This window comes from Solea solea, chromosome 21 (genome assembly GCF_958295425.1).
Source record: "Solea solea chromosome 21, fSolSol10.1, whole genome shotgun sequence".
In the NCBI taxonomy this organism is placed as follows: Eukaryota; Metazoa; Chordata; class Actinopteri; order Pleuronectiformes; family Soleidae; genus Solea; species Solea solea.
In genome coordinates, this window is record NC_081154.1 from 9,774,155 (window position 1) to 9,799,271 (window position 25,117).

Consider the following 25,117-nt stretch of genomic DNA (forward strand, 5'->3'; position numbering starts at 1 on the left):
TTTTCATCATGTGCTCAGTGACACACCTGCTCTTCTGTGTAATGATCAGGAGCACTGATCACCCCACTGCTGCTAATCCACAGTGACGTGTATGAGGTTAATCTTGAGGAGATGAGACTAACCCAGATCGAGAAAATGGCTTACTGTGATTCCTGCTCAAGGTTTAGTCACGGATCAGTACTCTGTTTGTCACATCTCCACTGAGATGTCTGGTCTGGACAGAACTTCACTTTTGATGATGAAAGTTCTTTACTCAAGATTGAGCTGCTTACCTACATTATCATCATAAACTGTGGGGTCTTGGCTGATAAACTATGGTGATGAAGTCAATCCTTTGTTCATAGACAAAAACACACACACTTTTTAATCCCATACTAGGTATTGGATTAAAAAAAACACTCCAGATTATTGAATGTATCAATGCAGTTGTTATTATTGGGCCAAAAACCAAAACACAATTTAAATTAGGAAAACCAAATCAATGTACCCTCAACAATTTCATTCATTTTAAATGGCTTTTTTATATGTTATGTTCCCACTTTGTTGATTAGTTTGACATTGGAGGACGCAACTGATTTGCTAGACTGAAAGATTTAAGTATATAATCAAATAAGTGATGAAGACTTGGCCTCTTTCCTCTTGGCACAAGTTTCTGTACTCACGACCTACATCATTATAAACCAACAATGAACCCAACTCTAAAACTGACTTAAGAGTTAATAAATACATTTCATATTAACTTTATAAGGCATATCATTGCAAAGTCAAACAACAGATCTATATGGATCCGTGCATTCCTTCCTTCCTCCTTCCTGTTCACAGGGTTATGGCACCTGATTGTTTAATCTCATCACTGGGGATTGGTGACATCAGGCTCAATCCTGCGCCGACCTCTGCCAAAAGCCCGCAACCAGGGATCAACTGGGATGAAGAGCACTGGGACAGCACAGATCAGTCAGTGTGAAGAAGCAACCAGACAAAGGGAAGGTGTACAGTCGATGAGCTCTTACGAGCCAACACATTTCTCGTATTGCTGAGGGTCCTGTCATTCAACAGGTAAAGACTTTAACTCTGCTGGATTTATATGTATTTGATAAAAATAGTATTTTATTTTGGCACTTTAATATTTTAATCCAAATGTGAATAAGATGAACCTAAAGATACTATAAACGTAGCACTTTCATTGGAGTAACTTTTCAGTTATTGTGATCATTAAAAACAAGGATCTTGATCTCTTCTTACAGCCAGGATGGCTCGGGATATGTCAGACAAGGAAATCCTGAAAATGGAGCTGGAGCAACTGAAGAAGGAAGTTAACACAACTAGAACACCAGTAAGTACTTCTTATTGCCTTGCCATCAGTTGTGAGAAACCTGTTCAATGTTATTTTTTAATTTTAGGCACCAAAAACCTCTTGTATGAAAACCATTGCCGTGGCTGTAAAAGGTGCTTTCATGTGTTTCCTCTGAACCACAGGTGGCTGCAAACTGTGCAGAGACCATTGCTTTTGTTGAGGAGCGGCTACCAAATGATCCGCTGATAAAGGGCGTCCCAGATGACAAGAACCCCTACAAGGGAGACAAGGGAGGCTGTATAGTAACATAGCACACGTGCATACAGGAAAAAAGTCATAGTGTTTTTTTATTGGAACCGATTACTTTACATTACTGTAATACTCCTGTAGAAATATTGTGTATAAAAATGTCAAGTAGAAAGACAAATAAGATGAGCAATGCTGTTACCACCAGGAGTGAGAGACACTATTCCAATCAGTGAATGACTGTATGTACTGTATCTGTTGATAAGAAAGGTTTGTTAATTTGTAAGTAAAGGCAAATAGCTGTACAGAGCTTTGACCTGGCCTGGCTGATTATTGAAGTTTCCTCTTTATTGCACCATTATCTCACTTTATTATATTGGTTTATGTTAACTAAGGATAGCTGTACTTGTTCAGCTTAAAGCAACGAAAACACTCACCTTTCCTAGAGTCAGAGGAGTCATGCAGCTACTGCTTAGTGTAATTCTTAATAGGATTTTACACAGGACCACTGACACAGAGCTGCTTCCTGTATCAAAGTCTTTAAGCTCATTCCCTCAGCTCCAATCCTGCTAGCCCTTTCAAGCTCTGCATCCAATTAGTGTAATTTTTATTGCAGGCAACAGCAAATGCACTGTATTTGTTTAGCATGTGCAATATAGGTGCTGGTGTGAATTTATCCTTTAACTGTAAAAATATACTGTAAACAAAGTCTCATGGAAATTCATGCATCAAAGGTTTGAGTCCAATGACCACAGGCAGAGCATGATATCAGCATCAATATAACCTTGACCTCTTTCCAGGAATAGAGACCCACCTATGGACACGTATCATTTGGAGGCGCAAGAGGTGATATATCAGTGTTTTACAGTGGTGTTCTAGCTTTAGGCTTTAGGCAGAGGTCAAAACAACCTGTAAACTCTGACCTCCCATTAGCGTCAGTGAGCTGCCGAGTACAGATTAGACATCAGAGTGCAGTACTCTTCACGGGAGTTTACCGACATGCAGCACACTCTGTGACATCATATGCTGTATTAACACAGGATCCGTGCAACCATTCTGTGTGATTATTGCAAAAATATAAATTCTCAAACGATTAAAAATGTAAACATTTGAATTATGACAATAACACTGGTCATGTAAATAGCAGTTATTTAATTTAAATGTCCCTGAGGTGGAGATTGGATTATATTCCGACATTAAATGTAAACATTTGCTGTAAAAAGCTACAGTAGTTAAGGGCTGTATTTCATTCAGGAATAATATAACCATGTTACGGGCTAAACTGAATGAAGTGTAATAATTAAAATTATATTATTATTCATTGTATAACATTTTAGTCTTTAAAAGAATGCATATAATTAGTTCAACGTGTGTGTTTGTACGTACATACGTCATTGTCTGGGGCAGTAGATTAAAACTATAGCTCAAAGTCAACTGTATTACAACTGAAGTGCAAAGTCTGCAGATAGAAAAGCAGCGTGTTTAGAAAACTGTGATCACACAGATCACAAAACCTGGGATTTCTCGTCTCTTATGCACTTTCAGAGGAAACACACTGTGAATATGGTTAATCATTTCTTCCTGTGTGATTTTAATACTGGGACCGATATCCTTGTTGTCCTTGGAAGTGTCCCAAAGGACGTCAACCCTGTTGTCAAATCAGACATTGCGAAACTCTGAGATTTCATTCAGTTTTATTTCTGTTGTAAAAACATAAAATTGGACAGTGTTGTGATATAGCCTTTATCTTAATTGCCTTATCTTAAATGTAGATATACATATCTAATCTACTGGGTTCCTATTAGGTAATCGGAATGACTGGATATTCCAACTACCTCCAGGTATTCTTCTTACATATGTTCCTTACATTATTTGTATAGTACATAATATATTTGCACTTTAAAAAATAATCAAAAGGATTGAATGTTAAATACAGTATCTCATGTAAATATAAATCAGTGGAATTCATTTAGTGACATAAAATCCACCGGTTTCAATTGTCACCCCTTCTGTTACGGCCCAAAGAACTAGGGGATGAGGGGGAGTCACAATACATGTGAAACTAGAGAATCTGAGGTAACAAAAAGAAAATTGTACCTTTAGTATATTCCAAAGAACAATAAAAAAGTGTTGTGAGCAAGGTGACTGACACACTTTCTTCTGTTGTACAGCACAACACTCAGGTTAATCCACTTTGCCTGATGAGGTTGAGTGAGGTCAGGTGTGCATTCAGCTGAGGAGGTGCACAAAAGAAACACATCACATTAATGCCTTGAAATATACACAGACACAGTCATTTTTGTGCATCCATCAGCTGACACACTGTTATTGTGATTTATGCTCAGCCATAACAAGAGAAACTGGCTCTTTTCACCACTTTATCTTTATTATCGCACTGAACACGAGGAGAGCTGCGTATCAAAGTCCTTCCTCTCTTTTATGGACCTTTGACACTGGGCGTATTAAAAGGAGCCTCATGAGGACAGCGATGTTCAGAAGCGCAGTTGCTGCAAACACTGTGCAACACACCAGTGTAACAGAGTGATCGATCATCTCCACAATGTGGCTCTTGATTTTCTTAGTCTGGCTGGTTATATGGGCCGGCGGCACATACTGGTATCTGTTTGGGAAACCGAGCCCCTTCACACTGGAGTCGGTGAGACCTCCTGGACCTCGTGAGTTTGATCAGAAGAATCGGGACAAAGTCATCAAGCAAGGTAAAAATGTGTATAGCTTCACACTGACTGAACAACGTGACGTGATTTCATCCATCTTCTACTGCTGCTTTATCCTCCACATGAGGGTTTGCTGGTGCCAATCCCAGGTGATAAAGGGCAAGGTACAGGTCACCGGTCCATCACAGGGCCACATGGAGACAAACAACTATCAGTCAATTTTTAGAGTGTCCTAATCCTCAAATGTGCCTGTTTTTAGACTGTGGGAGGAACCCACACACACTCACTGCCCTGCATGTTTTAGAAAGTGTCCCTGCTCCAGCACACCTGATTCACCTGGGTCGTTATCAGGCTTCCTCTTTATCTCGGGATAACAAAAGTGAAGTGATGTAGAACATGAGAAAAAAATATGTTAACAAGAATAAAGAATAACAAAACAGAGTTGTAAAACAAGTGTTTGAAAATGAAAAGCTTAAGAGACTTTAAAAAAAGTCAGGTTTAAAGATGAGAACAAGCACCAGAAGTTGATGATGTTGGGATGAGGCAGGAGAGCACTGATGTGCGGCTATGACACAATTCACCTTAGACTATGTCTGTGTGCTTTTAGACTGATTAAAGTCAGTCTGTACCATGCGGAGATGTGCATTAATCAACAACCTGAATTGATCAGATCCTCTTCCTCCTTTCCCTCTTTCCAGATTAGGGGTGGGAGTCACAATAACATAATGCGATACCATACACGATACATGGTCCACGATACCAATAATATCACAAAACAGCAATTCCGTGAGAATCGATATATTGTAAGACAGTCATATATCGAGACATCACAATATCTGTCTAACTGAAGAAAACAAAACTTCCATGAAAAGTTAAAAGAGCAGGATTTCTCTTTTTATTCATTTAATAGAGAACAACGTGCATTAAGTCTGTTTATTGAATTGATCAAACCTATATAATATAGGAGGCTGTGAGATGATGATGTCAGCAGTACTATTCATTAATGAATAAAATATAATGGTGACTGTGGCTGTTCTGGGCTTCCGTAGAATAGTAGCTGCCTTTTTTAAAACACAGTTTTCATAAGTGGTATTTATATTAGACATTATTGTAGATGGCAGATGTTAAAGAACTCATGTCAGCAACTCCAAGTGGAGCTGTGTTGTGTGAACGTACTGTAAAATATGTGATAATAAAATTGTTTACAAATAAAGTATGAGTTGGGAGTTTTCTCATATTGTGATATTTTCGAAAAGTTGTATTTGAAGGTCATTTAGGACTGTAAAACCGTTGTGAATAAAGCCACAGTTAAGCAAAGATACATAAAATACAAACTCTCTGAAATATGTCGGAGGATTTTACAAGCTGCTGAGCTGAGTTTTATCTAAATTTCCTATCTGCTGTGCCATAACTCAGAGTTTAGATTAGCATGAGTGTGTTTTTATCTTCATTAGATTATGACCATGAGGATTATTTTTGCAGCTTAATCTAATGTTTTACTGCCGACATGATAACACTGGAATTAGTAATGCATAGCAGCTCTTGTAGGAGAGGTGTGCAGTGCAACCTTCAGACCTGTAACTCCAAAAAGAAAAAAATGTTTAAATCAGTTTTGTGTGTCCTTCCCAGGTTTCACTCAGGACAAAGTACCTCAGAATCTGGATGTCATTGTCGTTGGTAGTGGTATTGGTGGACTGACCGCTGGAGCCACACTGGCCAAAGCAGGGAAGAGAGTCCTGGTGCTGGAGCAGCATGACCAGGCGGGAGGCTGCTGCCACACCTACGTCGAGAAAGGCTTTGAATTTGATGTTGGTAAGAAGACATGTGATGAAGTTTATCTACCTTCTAGATGAATCTAACTATATGAACATTTCATAAATGAATTGAATACACTAAAAGTCACAAAAAAGAAAAAAGGACGAAATTAAACTGTTTGAATAGGTTTAAATTGATCAGAATTCAAAATGTTGAGTTTGCAAAAAGTCTATAAGGGCTACACAAGTGGGATCTTTTTAATACTTGCATATATGACATACTATACTATGACTTTTTTTGACAGATTTTGGACGACATGCTATACTATGACTTTTTTGACAGATTTTGGACGACATACTATACTATGACTATTTTGACTGATTTTGGACGACATACTATACTATGACTTTTTTGACTGATTTTGGACGACAAACTATACTATGACTTTTTTGACTGATTTTGGACGACATGCTATGCTATGACTTTTTTGACTGATTTTGGACGACATACTATAGTATGACTTTTTTGACTGGTTTTGGACAACATACTATACTATGACTATTTTGACTGATTTTGGACGACATACTATACTATGACTATTTTGACTGATTTTGGACGACATACTATAGCATGACTTTTTTGACTGATTTTGGACGACAAACTATACTATGACTTTTTTGACTGATTTTGGACGACATACTATAGCATGACTTTTTTGGGTGATTTTGGACGACATACTATACTATGACTTTTTTGAAGATACCAGTATTACAACCTCCCTGTTGGCCTAGTGGTTTATGTTCACATTCTGGATACCACCCTCCCCCGGCCATCCTAGTTCAAATCCCACCCCTCACAGGAATTAAGACATTTTTAGGTGATTTTGGACGACATACTATACTATGACTTTTTTGACTGATTTTGGACAACATACTATACTATGACTTTTTTGACTGATTTTGGACGACATACTATACTATGACTTTTTTGACTGATTTTGGACGACATACTATACTATGACTTTTTTGACAGATTTTGGACGACATACTATAGCATGACTTTTTTGACTGATTTTGGACGACATGCTATACTATGACTTTTTTAGCTGATTTTGGACGACATGCTATAGCATGACTTTTTTTGGGTGATTTTGCATGACATACTATACTATGACTTTTTTGACTGATTTTGGACGACATACTATACTATGACTTTTTTGACAGATTTTGGACGACATACTATAGCATGACTTTTTTGACAAATTTTGGACGACATGCTATGCTATGACTTTTTTGACTGATTTTGGACGACATGCTATACTATGACTTTTTTAGCTGATTTTGCATGACATGCTTTACTATGACTTTTTTGACAGATTTTGGACGTCATACTATACTATGACTTTTTTGACTGATTTTGGACGACATACTATACTATGACTTTTTTGACTGATTTTGGACGACATACTATGACATTTTTAGGTGATTTTGGACGACATACTATACTATGACATTTTTAGGTGATTTTGGACGATAAACTGTAGTATGACTTTTTTGACAGATTTTGGACGACATGCTATACTATGACTTTTTTGACTGATTTTGGACGACATACTATAGCATGACTTTTTGACAGATTTTGGACGACATACTATACTATGACTTTTTTGACTGATTTTGGACGACATACTATAGCATGACTTTTTGACAGATTTTGGACGACATACTATACTATGACTTTTTTGACTGATTTTGGACGACATACTATACTATGACTTTTTTGACTGATTTTGGACGACATACTATAGCATGACTTTTTGACTGATTTTGGACGACATGACTTTTTTAGCTGATTTTGGACGACATACTATACTATGACTTTTTTGACTGATTTCGGGCGACATACTATACTATGACTTTTTTGACAGATTTTGGACGACATACTATACTATGACTTTTTTGACTGATTTTGGACGACATACTATACTATGACTTTTTTGACTGATTTCGGGCGACATACTATACTATGACTTTTTTGACTGATTTTGGATGACAAACTATACTATGACTTTTTTGACTGATTTTGGACGACATACTATAGCATGACTTTTTTGGGTGATTTTGCATGACATACTATACTATGACTTTTTTGAAGATACCAGTATTACAACCTCCCTGTTGGCCTAGTGGTTTATGTTCACATTCTGGATACCACCCTCCCCATGCCACCCTAGTTCAAATCCCACCCCTCACAGGAATTAAGACATGTTTAGGTGACTTTGGACGACATACTATACTATGACTTTATTGACTGATTTTGGACGACATACTATACTATGACTTTTTTGACTGATTTTGGACAACATACTATAGCATGACTTTTTTGACTGATTTTGGACGACATACTATACTATGACTTTTTTGACTGATTTTGGACCACATACTATAGCATGACTTTTTTTTACTGATTTTGGACAACATACTATAGCATGACTTTTTTGACTGATTTTGGACGACATGACTTTTTTAGCTGATTTTGGACGACATACTATAGCATGACTTTTTTGACTGATTTTGGATGACATACTATACTATGACTTTTTTGACTGATTTTGGACGACATACTATACTATGACTTTTTTGACTGATTTTGGACGACATACTATACTATGACTTTTTTAGGTGATTTTGGACGACATACTATAGCATGATTTTTTGACAGATTTTGGACGACATACTATAGCATGACTTTTTGACTGATTTTGGACGACATGCTATACTATGACTTTTTTAGCTGATTTTGGACGACATGCTTTACTATGACTTTTTTTGACTGATTTCGGGCGACATACTATACTATGACTTTTTTGATTTTGGACGACATACTATAGCATGACTTTTTTGACTGATTTTGGACGACATACTATACTATGACTTTTTTGACAGATTTTGGACCATATACTGTAGTATGACTTTTTTGACAGATTTTGGACGACATGCTATACTATTACTTTTTTGACAGATTTTGGACGACATGCTATGCTATGACATTTTTGACTGATTTTGGACGATATAGTATGAATATGACTTTTTGACTGATTTTGGACGACATACTATACTATGACATTTTTGACAGATTTTGGACGACATACTATACTATGACATTTTTAGGTGATTTTGGACGACATACTATACTATGACTTTTTTGACTGATTTTGGACGACATACTATACTATGACTTTTTTGACTGATTTTGGACGACATACTATAGCATGACTTTTTTGACTGATTTTGGACGACATGCTATAGTATGACTTTTTTAGCTGATTTTGGACGACATACTATACTATGACTTTTTTGACTGATTTTGGACGACATACTATACTATGACTTTTTTGAATGATTTTGGACAACATACTATAGCATGACTTTTTTGACTGATTTTGGACGACATACTATAGCATGACTTTTTTGACTGATTTTGGACGACATGCTATACTATGACTTTTTAAGCTGATTTTTGACGACATGCTTTACTATGACTTTTTTGACCGATTTTGGACGACATGCTATACTATGACATTTTTAGGTGATTTTGGACGACATACTATACTATGACTTTTTTGACTGATTTTGGACGACATACTATACTATGTCTTTTTTAGCTGATTTTGGACGACATGCTTTACTATGACTTTTTTGACAGATTTTGGACGACATGCTATACTATGACTTTTTTGAAGGATTTTGGACGATATACTGTAGTATGACTTTTTTGACAGATTTTGGACGACATGCTATACTATGACTTTTTTGACTGATTTTGGACGACATGCTATACTATGACTTTTTTAGCTGATTTTGGACGACATGCTTTACTATGACTTTTTTGACAGATTTTGGACGACATGCTATGCTCTGACATTTTTGACTGATTCTGGACGATATACTATAGTATGGCTTTTTGACTGATTTTGGACAACATACTATAGCATGACTTTTTTGGGTGATTTTGCATGACATACTATACTATGACTTTTTTGACTGATTTTGGACGACATGCTATACTATGACTTTTTTGACAGATTTTGGACGACATGCTATACTATGACTTTTTTGACTGATTTCGGGCGACATACTATACTATGACTTTTTTGACTGATTTTGGACGACATACTATACTATGACTTTTTTGACTGATTTTGGACGACATACTATACTATGACTTTTTTGACTGATTTTGGACGACATACTATACTATGACTTTTTTGACTGATTTTGGACGACATACTATACTATGACTTTTTTGAATGATTGTGGACGATATGCTATACTATGACTTTTTTGACTGATTTTGGACGACATACTATAGCATGACTTTTTTGACTGATTTTGGACGACATGCTATACTATGACTTTTTTGACAAATTTTGGACGACATGCTATGCTATGACTTTTTTGACTGATTTTGGACGACATACTATAGCATGACTTTTTTGGGTGATTTTGCATGACATACTATACTATGACTTTTTTGAAGATACCAGTATTACAACCTCCCTGTTGGCCTAGTGGTTTATGTTCACATTCTGGATACCACCCTCCCCATGCCACCCTAGTTCAAATCCCACCCCTCACAGGAATTAAGACATGTTTAGGTGACTTTGGACGACATACTATACTATGACTTTATTGACTGATTTTGGACGACATACTATACTATGACTTTTTTGACTGATTTTGGACAACATACTATACTATGACTTTTTTGACTGATTTTGGACGACATACTATACTATGACTTTTTTGACTGATTTTGGACCACATACTATAGCATGACTTTTTTTACTGATTTTGGACGACATACTATAGCATGACTTTTTTGACTGATTTTGGACGACATACTATACTATGACTTTTTTGACTGATTTTGGACGACATACTATACTATGACTTTTTTGACTGATTTTGGACGACATACTATACTATGACATTTTTAGGTGATTTTGGACGACATACTATAGCATGACTTTTTGACAGATTTTGGACGACATACTATAGCATGACTTTTTGACTGATTTTGGACGACATGCTATACTATGACTTTTTTAGCTGATTTTGGACGACATGCTTTACTATGACTTTTTTTGACTGATTTCGGGCGACATACTATACTATGACTTTTTTGACTTTGGACGACATACTATACTATGACTTTTTTGACTGATTTCCGGCGACATACTATACTATGACTTTTTTGACTGATTTTGGACGACATACTATACTATGACTTTTTTGACTGATTTTGGACGACATACTATAGCATGACATTTTTGACTGATTTTGGACGACATGCTATAGTATGACTTTTTTAGCTGATTTTGGACGACATACTATACTATGACTTTTTTGAATGATTTTGGACAACATACTATAGCATGACTTTTTTGACTGATTTTGGACGACATACTATAGCATGACTTTTTTGACTGATTTTGGACGACATGCTATACTATGACTTTTTAAGCTGATTTTTGACGACATGCTTTACTATGACTTTTTTGACCGATTTTGGACGACATGCTATACTATGACATTTTTAGGTGATTTTGGACGACATACTATACTATGACTTTTTTGACTGATTTTGGACGACATACTATACTATGTCTTTTTTAGCTGATTTTGGACGACATGCTTTACTATGACTTTTTTGACAGATTTTGGACGACATGCTATACTATGACTTTTTTGAAGGATTTTGGACGATATACTGTAGTATGACTTTTTTGACAGATTTTGGACGACATGCTATACTATGACTTTTTTGACTGATTTTGGACGACATGCTATACTATGACTTTTTTAGCTGATTTTGGACGACATGCTTTACTATGACTTTTTTGACAGATTTTGGACGACATGCTATGCTCTGACATTTTTGACTGATTCTGGACGATATACTATAGTATGGCTTTTTGACTGATTTTGGACAACATACTATAGCATGACTTTTTTGGGTGATTTTGCATGACATACTATACTATGACTTTTTTGACTGATTTTGGACGACATGCTATACTATGACTTTTTTGACAGATTTTGGACGACATGCTATACTATGACTTTTTTGACTGATTTCGGGCGACATACTATACTATGACTTTTTTGACTGATTTTGGACGACATACTATACTATGACTTTTTTGACTGATTTTGGACGACATACTATACAAGACTTTTTTGACTGATTTTGGACGACATACTATACTATGACTTTTTTGACTGATTTTGGACGACATACTATACTATGACTTTTTTGAATGATTGTGGACGATATGCTATACTATGACTTTTTTGACTGATTTTGGACGACATACTATAGCATGACTTTTTTGACTGATTTTGGACGACATGCTATACTATGACTTTTTTGAAGATACCAGTATTACAACCTCCCTGTTGGCCTAGAGGTTTATGTTCACATTCTGTATACCACCCTCCCCATGCCACCCTAGTTCAAATCCCACCCCTCACAGGAATTAATATATGCTTAGGTGACTTTGGACGACATACTATACTATGCCTTTTTTGACTGATTTTGGACGACATACTATACTATGACTTTTTTTGAATGATTTTGGACGACATACTATAGCATGACTTTTTTGACAGATTTTGGACGACATACTATAGCATGACTTTTTTGACAGATTTTGGACGACATACTATAGCATGACTTTTTTGACAGATTTTGGACGACATGCTATACTATGGCTTTTTTGACAGATTTTGGACGACATGCTATACTATGACTTTTTTGACTGATTTTGGACGACATGCTTTACTATGACTTTTTTAGCTGATTTTGGAAGACATGCTTTACTATGACTTTTTTGACAGATTTTGGACGACATACTATACTATGACTTTTTTGACTGATTTTGGACGACATACTATACTATGACTTTTTTGACTGATTTCGGGCGACATACTATACTATGACTTTTTTGACTGATTTTGGATGACAAACTATACTATGACTTTTTTGGGTGATTTTGCATGACATACTATACTATGACTTTTTTGAAGATACCAGTATTACAACCTCCCTGTTGGCCTAGTGGTTTATGTTCACATTCTGGATACCACCCTCCCCATGCCACCCTAGTTCAAATCCCACCCCTCACAGGAATTAAGACATGTTTAGGTGACTTTGGACGACATACTATACTATGACTTTATTGACTGATTTTGGACGACATACTATACTATGACTTTTTTGACTGATTTTGGACAACATACTACAGCATGACTTTTTTGACTGATTTTGGACGACATACTATACTATGACTTTTTTGACTGATTTTGGACCACATACTATAGCATGACTTTTTTTACTGATTTTGGACAACATACTATAGCATGACTTTTTTGACTGATTTTGGACGACATGACTTTTTTTAGCTGATTTTGGACGACATACTATAGCATGACTTTTTTGACTGATTTTGGACGACATACTATACTATGACTTTTTTGACTGATTTTGGACGACATACTATACTATGACTTTTTTGACTGATTTTGGACGACATACTTTACTATGACATTTTTAGGTGATTTTGGACGACATACTATAGCATGACTTTTTGACAGATTTTGGACGACATACTATAGCATGACTTTTTTGACTGATTTTGGACGACATGCTATACTATGACTTTTTTAGCTGATTTTGGACGACATGCTTTACTATGACTTTTTTTGACTGATTTCGGGCGACATACTATACAATGACTTTTTTGACTTTGGACGACATACTATACTATGACTTTTTTGACTGATTTCCGGCGACATACTATACTATGACTTTTTTGACTGATTTTGGACGACATACTATACTATGACTTTTTTGACTGATTTTGGACGACATACTATACTATGATTTTTTTGACTGATTTTGGACGACATACTATAGCATGACTTTTTTGACAGATTTTGGACGACATGCTATACTATGACTTTTTTGAAGGATTTTGGACGATATACTGTAGTATGACTTTTTTGACAGATTTTGGACGACATGCTATACTATGACATTTTTGACTGATTTTGGACGATATACTATAGTATGACTTTTTGACTGATTTTGGACGACATACTATAGCATGACTTTTTTGGGTGATTTTGCATGACATGCTATACTATGACTTTTTGACAGATTTTGGACGACATGCTTTACTATGACTTTTTTGACAGATTTTGGACGACATGCTATGCTATGACATTTTTGACTGATTTTGGACGACATGCTATACTATGACTTTTTTACTGATTTTGGACGACATGCTATACTATGACTTTTTTAGCTGATTTTGGACGACATACTATACTATGACTTTTTTGACAGATTTTGGACGACATGCTATACTATGACTGTTTTGAATGATTTTGGACGATATACTATAGTATGACTTTTTGACTGATTTTGGACGACATACTATAGCATGACTTTTTTGGGAGATTTTGCATGACATACTATACTATGACTTTTTTGACTGATTTCGGGCGACATACTATACTATGACATTCTTAGGGGATTTTGGACGACATACTATACCTTGACTTTTTTGATTGATTTTGGACGACATACTATACTATGACTTTTTGACAGATTTTGGACGACATGCTTTACTATGACTTTTTCGACTGATTTTGGACGACATGCTATACTATGACTTTTTTAGCTGATTTTGGACGACATGCTTTACTATGACTTTTTTGACAGATTTTGGACGACATGCTATACTATGACTTTTTGACTGATTTTGGACGACATACTATAGCATGACTTTTTCGACTGATTTTGGACGACATGCTATACTATGACTTTTTTAGCTGATTTTGGACGACATGCTTTACTATGACTTTTTTGACAGATTTTGGACGACATGCTATACTATGACTTTTTTTGAATGATTTTGGACGATATACTGTAGTATGACTTTTGACAGATTTTGGACGACATGCTATGCTATGACATTTTTGACTGATTTTGGACGATATACTATAGTATGACTTTTTGACTGATTTTGGACGACATACTATAGCATGACTTTTTTGGGTGATTTTGCATGACATACTATACTATGACTTTTTTGACTGATTTTGAACGACATGCTATACTATGACTTTTTTGACAGATTTTGGACGACATGCTATACTATGACTTTTTTGAATGTTTTTGGACGATATACTATAGTATGACTTTTTTGACTGGTTTTGGACGACATACTATAGCATGACTTTTTTGACTGATTTTGGACGACATGCTATACTATGACTTTTTTGACAGATTTTGGACGACATGCTATACTATGACTTTTTTGACAGATTTTGGACGACATGCTATGCTATGACTTTTTTGACTGATTTTGGACGACATGCTTTACTATGACTTTTTTGACAGATTTTGGACGACATGCTTTACTATGACTTTTTTGACTGATTTTGGACGACATGCTTTACTATGACTTTTTTGACAGATTTTGGACGACATGCTTTAATATGACTTTTATGACAGATTTTGGACGACATGCTATGCTATGACATTTTTGACTGATTTTGGACGACATACTATACTATGACATTCTTAGGTGATTTTGGACGACATACTATACTTTGACTTTTTTGACTGATTTTGGACGACATACTATACTATGACTTTTTTGACTGATTTTGGACGACATACTATAGCATGACTTTTTTGGGTGATTTTGCATGACATGCTATACTATGACTTTTTGACAGATTTTGGACGACATGCTTTACTATGACTTTTTTGACAGATTTTGGACGACATGCTATGCTATGACATTTTTGACTGATTTTGGACGACATGCTATACTATGACTTTTTTGAATGATTTTGGACGAAAAAATGACATGCTATACTATGACATTTTTAGCTGATTTTGGACGACATGCTTTACTATGACTTTTTTGACTGATTTTGGACGACATACTATACTATGACTTTTTTGACTGATTTCGGGCGACATACTATACTATGACATTCTTAGGTGATTTTGGACGACATACTATACAATGACTTTTTTGACTGATTTTGGACGACATACTATACTATGACTTTTTTGACTGATTTTGGACGACATACTCTAGCATGACTTTTTTGACTGATTTCGGACGACATGCTATACTATGACTTTTTTAGCTGATTTTGGACGACATGCTTTACTATGACTTTTTTGACAGATTTTGGACGACATGCTATACTATGACATTTTTAGGTGATTTTGGACGACATGCTTTACTATGACTTTTTTGACAGATTTTGGACGACATACTATACTATGACTTTTTTGACTGATTTTGGACGACATGCTATACTATGACTTTTTTAGCTGATTTTGGACGACATGCTTTACTATGACTTTTTTGACAGATTTCGGACGACATGCTATGCTATGACATTTTTTACTGATTTTGGACGACATGCTATACTATGACTTTTTTGAATGTTTTTGAACGATATACTATAGTATGACTTTTTGACTGGTTTTGGACGACATACTATACTATGACATTTTTAGGTGATTTTGGACGACATACTATACTATGACTTTTTTGACTGATTTTGGACGACATACTATACTATAACTTTTTAGCTGATTTTGGACGACATGCTTTACTATGACTTTTTTGACAGATTTTGGACGACATGCTATACTATGACTTTTTTGAAGGATTTTGGACGACATGCTTTACTATGACTTTTTTGACAGATTTTGGACGACATGCTATGCTATGACATTTTTGACTGATTTTGGACAACATGCTATACTATGACTTTTTGACTGATTTTGGACGACATACTATAACATGACTTTTTTGGGTGATTTTGCATGACATGCTATACTATGACTTTTTGACAGATTTTGGACGACATGCTTTACTATGACTTTTTCGACTGATTTTGGACGACATGCTATACTATGACTTTTTTAGCTGATTTTGGACGACATGCTTTACTATGACTTTTTTGACAGATTTTGGACGACATGCTATACTATGACTTTTTGACTGATTTTGGACGACATACTATAGCATGACTTTTTCGACTGATTTTGGACGACATGCTATACTATGACTTTTTTAGCTGATTTTGGACGACATGCTTTACTATGACTTTTTTGACAGATTTTGGACGACATGCTATACTATGACTTTTTTTGAATGATTTTGGACGATATACTGTAGTATGACTTTTGACAGATTTTGGACGACATGCTATGCTATGACATTTTTGACTGATTTTGGACGATATACTATAGTATGACTTTTTGACTGATTTTGGACGACATACTATAGCATGACTTTTTTGGGTGATTTTGCATGACATACTATACTATGACTTTTTTGACTGATTTTGAACGACATGCTATACTATGACTTTTTTGACTGATTTTGGACGACATACTCTAGCATGACTTTTTTGACTGATTTCGGACGACATGCTATACTATGACTTTTTTAGCTGATTTTGGACGACATGCTTTACTATGACTTTTTTGACTGATTTTGGACGACATGCTATACTATGACTTTTTTGACAGATTTTGGACGACATGCTATACTATGACTTTTTTGACAGATTTTGGACGACATGCTATGCTATGACTTTTTTGACTGATTTTGGACGACATGCTTTACTATGACTTTTTTGACAGATTTTGGACGACATGCTTTACTATGACTTTTTTGACTGATTTTGGACGACATGCTTTACTATGACTTTTTTGACAGATTTTGGACGACATGCTTTAATATGACTTTTATGACAGATTTTGGACGACATGCTATGCTATGACATTTTTGACTGATTTTGGACGACATACTATACTATGACATTCTTAGGTGATTTTGGACGACATACTATACTTTGACTTTTTTGACTGATTTTGGACGACATACTATACTATGACTTTTTTGACTGATTTTGGACGACATACTATAGCATGACTTTTTTGGGTGATTTTGCATGACATGCTATACTATGACTTTTTGACAGATTTTGGACGACATGCTTTACTATGACTTTTTTGACAGATTTTGGACGACATGCTATGCTATGACATTTTTGACTGATTTTGGACGACATGCTATACTATGACTTTTTTGAATGATTTTGGACGAAAAAATGACATGCTATACTATGACATTTTTAGCTGATTTTGGACGACATGCTTTACTATGACTTTTTTGACTGATTTTGGACGACATACTATACTATGACTTTTTTGACTGATTTCGGGCGACATACTATACTATGACATTCTTAGGTGATTTTGGACGACATACTATACAATGACTTTTTTGACTGATTTTGGACGACATACTATACTATGACTTTTTTGACTGATTTTGGACGACATACTCTAGCATGACTTTTTTGACTGATTTCGGACGACATGCTATACTATGACTTTTTTAGCTGATTTTGGACGACATGCTTTACTATGACTTTTTTGACAGATTTTGGACGACATGCTATACTATGACATTTTTAGGTGATTTTGGACGACATGCTTTACTATGACTTTTTTGACAGATTTTGGACGACATACTATACTATGACTTTTTTGACTGATTTTGGACGACATGCTATACTATGACTTTTTTAGCTGATTTTGGACGACATGCTTTACTATGACTTTTTTGACAGATTTCGGACGACATGCTATGCTATGACATTTTTTACTGATTTTGGACGACATGCTATACTATGACTTTTTTGAATGTTTTTGAACGATATACTATAGTATGACTTTTTGACTGGTTTTGGACGACATACTATAGCATGACTTTTCTGACTGATTTTGGACGACATGCTATACTATGACTTTTTTGACAGATTTTGGACGACATGCTATACTATGACTTTTTTTGACAGATTTTGGACGACATGCTATGCTATGACTTTTTTGACTGATTTTGGACGACATGCTTTACTATGACTTTTTTGACCGATTTTGGACGACATGCTATACTATGACATTTTTAGGTGATTTTGGACGACATACTATACTATGACTTTTTTGACTGATTTTGGACGACATACTATACTATAACTTTTTAGCTGATTTTGGACGACATGCTTTACTATGACTTTTTTGACAGATTTTGGACGACATGCTATACTATGACTTTTTTGAAGGATTTTGGACGACATGCTTTACTATGACTTTTTTGACAGATTTTGGACGACATGCTATGCTATGACATTTTTGACTGATTTTGGACAACATGCTATACTATGACTTTTTGACTGATTTTGGACGACATACTATAACATGACTTTTTTGGGTGATTTTGCATGACATGCTATACTATGACTTTTTGACAGATTTTGGACGACATGCTTTACTATGACTTTTTTGACAGATTTTGGACGACATGCTATGCTATGACTTTTTTAGCTGATTTTGGACGACATGCTTTACTATGACTTTTTTGACAGATTTTGGACGACATGCTATACTATGACTGTTTTGAATGATTTTGGACGATATACTATAGTATGACTTTTTTGACAGATTTTGGACGACATGCTATACTATGACTGTTTTGAATGATTTTGGACGATATACTATAGTATGACTTTTTTGACAGATTTTGGACGACATGCTATACTATGACTGTTTTGACTGATTTTGGACGATATACTATAGTATGACTTTTTGACTGATTTTGGACGACATACTATAGCATGACTTTTTTGGGAGATTTTGGATGACATACTATACTATGACTTTTTTGACTGATTTCGGGCGACATACTATACTATGACTTTTTTGACTGATTTTGGACGACATACTATACTATGACATTCTTAGGTGATTTTGGACGACATGCTATACTTTGACTTTTTTGACTGATTTTGGACGACATACTATGACTTTTTTGACTGATTTTGGACGACATACTATAGCATGACTTTTTTGACTGATTTTGGACGATATACTATAGTATGACTTTTTGACTGATTTTGGACGACATACTATAGCATGACTTTTTTGGGAGATTTTGCATGACATAGTATACTATGACTTTTTTGACTGATTTCAGGCGACATACTATACTATGACTTTTTTGACTGATTTTGGACGACATACTATACTATGACATTCTTAGGTGATTTTGGACGACATACTATACTTTGACTTTTTTGACTGATTTTGGACGACATACTATACTATGACTTTTTTGACTGATTTTGGACGACATACTATAGCATGACTTTTTCGACTGATTTTGGACGACATGCTATACTATGACTTTTTTAGCTGATTTTTGACGACATGCTTTACTGTGACTTTTTTGACTGATTTTGGACGACATACTATAGCATGACTTTTTTGACTGATTTTGGACGACATACTATACTATGACTTTTTTGACTGATTTTGGACGACATACTATAGCATGACTTTTTCGACTGATTTTGGACGACATGCTCTATACTATGACTTTTTTAGCTGATTTTGGACAACATGCTTTACTATGACTTTTTTGAATGATTTTGGACGATATACTATAGTATGACTTTTTGACTGATTTTTGGACGACATACTATAGCATGACTTTTTTGGGAGATTTTGTATTATGAAAATAACTGTTGAAACTCTACTGATTAGATCTTAGCACCTGTTGTCAAGGATTGTCCAGTGAGACGGGCTGCAAATAATGCACTTTTTCATCCTTCAACAATCTGTAGAACATTCACAATTTTTCTTCCAATAGTCTAAAATCAAAATCTAGGAAGTTGCTGGTGCCAATCCAAGCTACACACACATAATAAAGAAAAACAGGGAAGCTAAAAATGAGTTGAATATAAACGGTTAATTGTTCTCTTTTTAAGACAAGAGCTTGTGGGAGGAAAATAAAGAGACACTGTTTTCAGAAAAGCTTTTTTAAAGCACAATCTTAAAACAACGGCAGATTAAGACACTTCCACTTAGTGGTGGTTGATATATAGGAGACTGTGATGAGGTTAATGCATTTACATAATTTTCTGAATTCTCTTCCATCAATACATGTTGGCAAAAACACTGTAAAATTTAAACAAAACCTTATTCAATTATCCAACCCACAAAGTATATATTTATGGGTTGGATAATTGAATAAGATGTCAATTTCTATATATAAAATAAAATAACTAGAAAATAACTTTGCACCATGTTCCCATCCTGCTCATTCTTCTCCAGGGCTTCACTACATCGGTCAGCTCCATGAGAACAGTCTGCTACGGATCGCCTTTGACCAGATTTCTGAGGGCCAACTCGAGTTCCAACAGCTAGAGCAACATTTTGACACCATCCGGATCGGCCTGGGTGATGAGATGAGGGAGTACACCATGGTCTCTGGTAAAACTGAGATGAAAACTCATCTGATGAAACAATTTCCTGATGATACTGAGGCCATCGAGGCATACTTCAAATTAATGAAGGTACTCAAGCGAAAGTGGACACATTTCAGTCCCTCCTAAATGCAAACAATACATTTAAAACTCTTCCATGTTCCAACAGGTTGTAGCTAAGAAGACACACTACCTGGCAACTTTAAAGCTGATTCCTCAGTGGATATCTCTGTTCCTGCTGAAGTCAGGAATTGCAAACTTCTTCTCACCAGTCTTCCGCTATTCTGGTACGGGTGCAACACAATTTGTGAACACCCTGACGAGCAACAAGGATCTGCATATCATGTTCTCGTACCTTTTCTATGGTGAGTCTGCAAAAAGGGCACCGTGGTGAAAAGCAGACAAAAAGTAAGACTGTTAGCCTCTCTTCTTCAGAATGAGAACACTGAGACACTAATGGCAATGCAAATTCTACTCAATGTAAATACTTTGACAGTGTGTATAAACCCCAGAAAATCTGCACAACACACTGATGATGCACTGTGACGGAATGTTTTTTTACATAGAAAAATTTATATTTTTAGATGTAAACGCCGCTATGGATGTAAACGCCTGAATATAATACTTTAATTTGAAACATTGATACAGTAATATCACAGTTGTAATGCCTTCTGTGTCCATTGTTGCTAAGTTAAAGTTGTTGCAGAAGACAGAATTCATATTGGATGAAATTTTCTAATTGAAAAGTATCGATATATATTATATTATTCAGGAATATTTCTAAATCCTCCTGACTACAGGATGTGACAATGGGGCTCAGGAGTTTAACAGTGTGACATTTGATGAATGGATGAGGGACCAGTTTGAGCACAATGTAGTGTAAAGTAAATTTTCTTTAATATACTCAGGTGTGGCTCCAAAGGATTCCAGTATTTTGATCAATGCCCTCCTGAATCATCACTACAAACGAGGGGCTTACTACCCTAAAGGCGGCTCCAGTGAAATCGCCTTCCACATCATTCGCACTATCCAGAAATATGGAGGAAACTGCCTGGTGAGAGCTCCTGTCTCCCAGATCCTGGTTAATGAGAAGGGGGCAGCTTACGGTGAGAACTGAGAACCTGTCAATGGCAACATGCTAATTAGGTAACTTGACTGAACGCTTTCTTCCTGTGACAGGTGTGAAAGTGAGGAAAGGTCAGGAGGAAGTGGAAGTTCATGCACCAGTGGTCGTCTCAAACTGTGGCGTCTTCACCACCTTCCAGAAACTTCTTCCACCAGAGGTTCAAGTCCAGGACGGTGAGTGACAGGAATCATAAATTCTATGTCGGCACATACATACAGTATAACAAGCTTCAGTGTGAACACTCACCTCACTTCTCAGGTATTCAGGAACGACTGAACATGATGAAACATGGCAGAGGATCGTTCTTGGTCTTCTCTGGCTTTGATGGGACTGCGGAGGAGTTGGACCTCGTGTCCACCAACTTCTGGCTGTTCAAGAACAACAACATGGACAAGTCGTAAGTTTGCAGAGGGGTGATCACAATTGCCGGGGATGCAGCTGTTTATAACCACAAGGGGGCACTATTGTATAAGGTAGTAGTGACTCCTCAGTGACGCCTTAGTTACTACCAGGAACATTGCCTCATTTATCATTGTTCTTGTTTCATATGTTGCAGAAGAAAAATGTCACTGTGAAGCAAAAATATGTATTGAATGGTTTACATCCAGGAACGTGTGTTATATGGTAACCATTCCACAATATTCAACCAAGCAAGACAGTTCCCTTTTTATCCTCTAGGTGGCTGTAAAGGACAATTCAGGTTACAGCTAATTCTTGTGGATTATTTTTTTGATGCTTTGACTTTGGGAGGGCAAGATTAAATGTTCCCCTTTTTTTCCCTCACAGGATGGATGACTTCTTTTCCTTGAACAAAGAGGAAGCACCAGATAACATCCCCATGATGTTCATCACAATGCCTTCTTCCAAAGACCCAGAAGCCAACATTAGACACCCTGGTACAAAGACACTTCTTTCCCTACAACAATTGCACCTAATTTTCAAAAGATAATGAAGCTGAGGCCACTTCAATAAAAAAGTAGTCGACTAAAACATCTTTTAAAGCTGCACCACTTATGAACACAAAAATCATCTACATGTTTTTACAGGAAAATCTTGCATGACAATATTGACCATGGTGAAGTACGAGTGGTTTGAGGACTGGAAGGACACGACTGTGCGCAAAAGGGGTGACGAATATTACGACTACAAGATGAGATTCGCTAAGAACCTGTTTGACTGGGCCTGCACACTGTTTCCTAAAATCAGAGACAAGGTAGATGCAACCTAATTCTTCCAATATGCTTCCAGTTTTAGCTGCGAAAGCTCTCAAGGTTACTGAGATGTTATTTGTATTTTTTTTAAAGTGGATTGAAGTATAAATTGGCTATGACTTGTTTTCCAGTTGGTTTTCCAGGATGTGGCAACACCACTGACCAACATGCACTACCTTGGTGCCCAGCGCGGAGCCATGTACTCAGCTGAACACAACCTTGACCGTTTCCATGCTGAGGCTGTGGCGAGGAACAGGTGCAACACTCCAGTCAAAAACCTCTACTTGTCAGGTATGAACATTCATGTGTCTCATCCATTTCTCAGACCTGAAATCTGACCAGAAATATTGTGATTCTAAAGAAAACAAAACAATTTTACAAGATTAGTATAGTAGCATATTTCAGAAAATAACTGTGAGAAAGATTTAAACAAGACAGTGTATTATCTGAAGTGTTTGTAAGGAAAAGCCAACAATCTCAGTGTAGACTCCATGTGGTCTTCTCTCATCCACCATGTTGTATGTGTGTGTGTGTGTGTGTGTGTGTGTGTGTGTGTGTCTGTGTTCCAGGTCAGGACGTGTTCAGTTGTGGGATCGCTGGAGCTCTACATGGTGGACTCCTCTGTTCCTCTGCGGTGTTGGATCACATCGTCTACATCGACTTGCTCCTCCTCAAAAAGAAGCTCAAGAGGAGGAAAGCCAGAGAGCTGGCCCAGCCTGCTAAGAAGAAGCTGCAGTGAGTCAGCTTTGCACTTCCCCTGCAGGCCATTAGTGAAACTGCACAAGATTGATGCAATGGGACTCTTAATTTCTATGGGAAGTGCAGAAAAAAACCCTTCTTATTCTATCCTGTATAGTGTTTTGTCTGTGCATACTTAATAAAATAAATAAATAAATAATAAATTAAAACTTTCAGATGTAGATTGAAAAATAGTCCATAATAATCTAAGTGTTTTTGGTAGAGCTTTATGTCTGGTGGTTTATACTAACACTCTGGACTGTCGCCTCTCATTTTCTGGTTTTTCTTTTGTGTACCGTTGCTTTATTTTTGTTGAATTATAATATTGTTTTGTTCATGATCAAGCACACAACCATAAACACAAGTAAATTGTATCCTCTGTAAAATAAAGTACCTTTTTGTTTCACATTCAAATTTAAGAATGTGGGAATCTTCAACTCAGCTGACTTGATGTAATGATTTTACCTTTATATTAGGGGCACCAATCTTTAATAATTGTTGTTTTGACACATGCTATTGAAATGCATTCATCTATATGATAATTGTATGTACATCACATAATTCTTTGAGTTTTTTTGCTTTATAAAAAGGGCAGTTTTTCACTGTACATAATCAATAAACTGTAGAAAACA

The 25,117-nt window shown here is 36.0% G+C and overlaps 2 protein-coding genes across 2 annotated transcripts; both read left to right on the forward strand.

The window, feature by feature from the left end:
• The first annotated feature begins 921 nt into the window (after positions 1-921).
• gngt2b (guanine nucleotide binding protein (G protein), gamma transducing activity polypeptide 2b) lies at positions 922-1,850 on the forward strand. The gene is made up of 3 exons (XM_058621384.1): positions 922-1,056; positions 1,245-1,333; positions 1,477-1,850. Exons 2-3 carry the CDS (start codon positions 1,250-1,252, stop codon positions 1,603-1,605), a joined length of 213 nt encoding a protein of 70 aa, XP_058477367.1. The 5' UTR covers positions 922-1,056; positions 1,245-1,249; the 3' UTR covers positions 1,606-1,850.
• A 2,171-nt stretch (positions 1,851-4,021) lies between these two features.
• Positions 4,022-25,117, forward strand: si:ch1073-13h15.3 (inactive all-trans-retinol 13,14-reductase). The gene is made up of 11 exons (XM_058621087.1): positions 4,022-4,257; positions 5,845-6,027; positions 21,259-21,500; positions 21,580-21,775; positions 22,319-22,516; positions 22,590-22,709; positions 22,795-22,933; positions 23,323-23,432; positions 23,583-23,749; positions 23,879-24,038; positions 24,317-25,117. Exons 1-11 carry the CDS (start codon positions 4,101-4,103, stop codon positions 24,484-24,486), a joined length of 1,842 nt encoding a protein of 613 aa, XP_058477070.1. The 5' UTR covers positions 4,022-4,100; the 3' UTR covers positions 24,487-25,117.

Excerpts from the sequence above, each read along its gene's own strand:
- si:ch1073-13h15.3 (XM_058621087.1), top strand. The coding sequence starts at position 4,101 with ATGTGGCTCTTGATTTTCTTAGTCTGGCTGGTTATATGGGCCGGCGGC. Across the intron at positions 4,258-5,844 it reads GGACAAAGTCATCAAGCAAG|GTTTCACTCAGGACAAAGTA; the intron begins GTAAAAATGTGT and ends TGTCCTTCCCAG. Across the intron at positions 21,776-22,318 it reads GTTCTCGTACCTTTTCTATG|GTGTGGCTCCAAAGGATTCC; the intron begins GTGAGTCTGCAA and ends TAATATACTCAG.
- gngt2b (XM_058621384.1), top strand. The coding sequence starts at position 1,250 with ATGGCTCGGGATATGTCAGACAAGGAAATCCTGAAAATGGAGCTGGAG. Across the intron at positions 1,334-1,476 it reads TTAACACAACTAGAACACCA|GTGGCTGCAAACTGTGCAGA; the intron begins GTAAGTACTTCT and ends TCTGAACCACAG.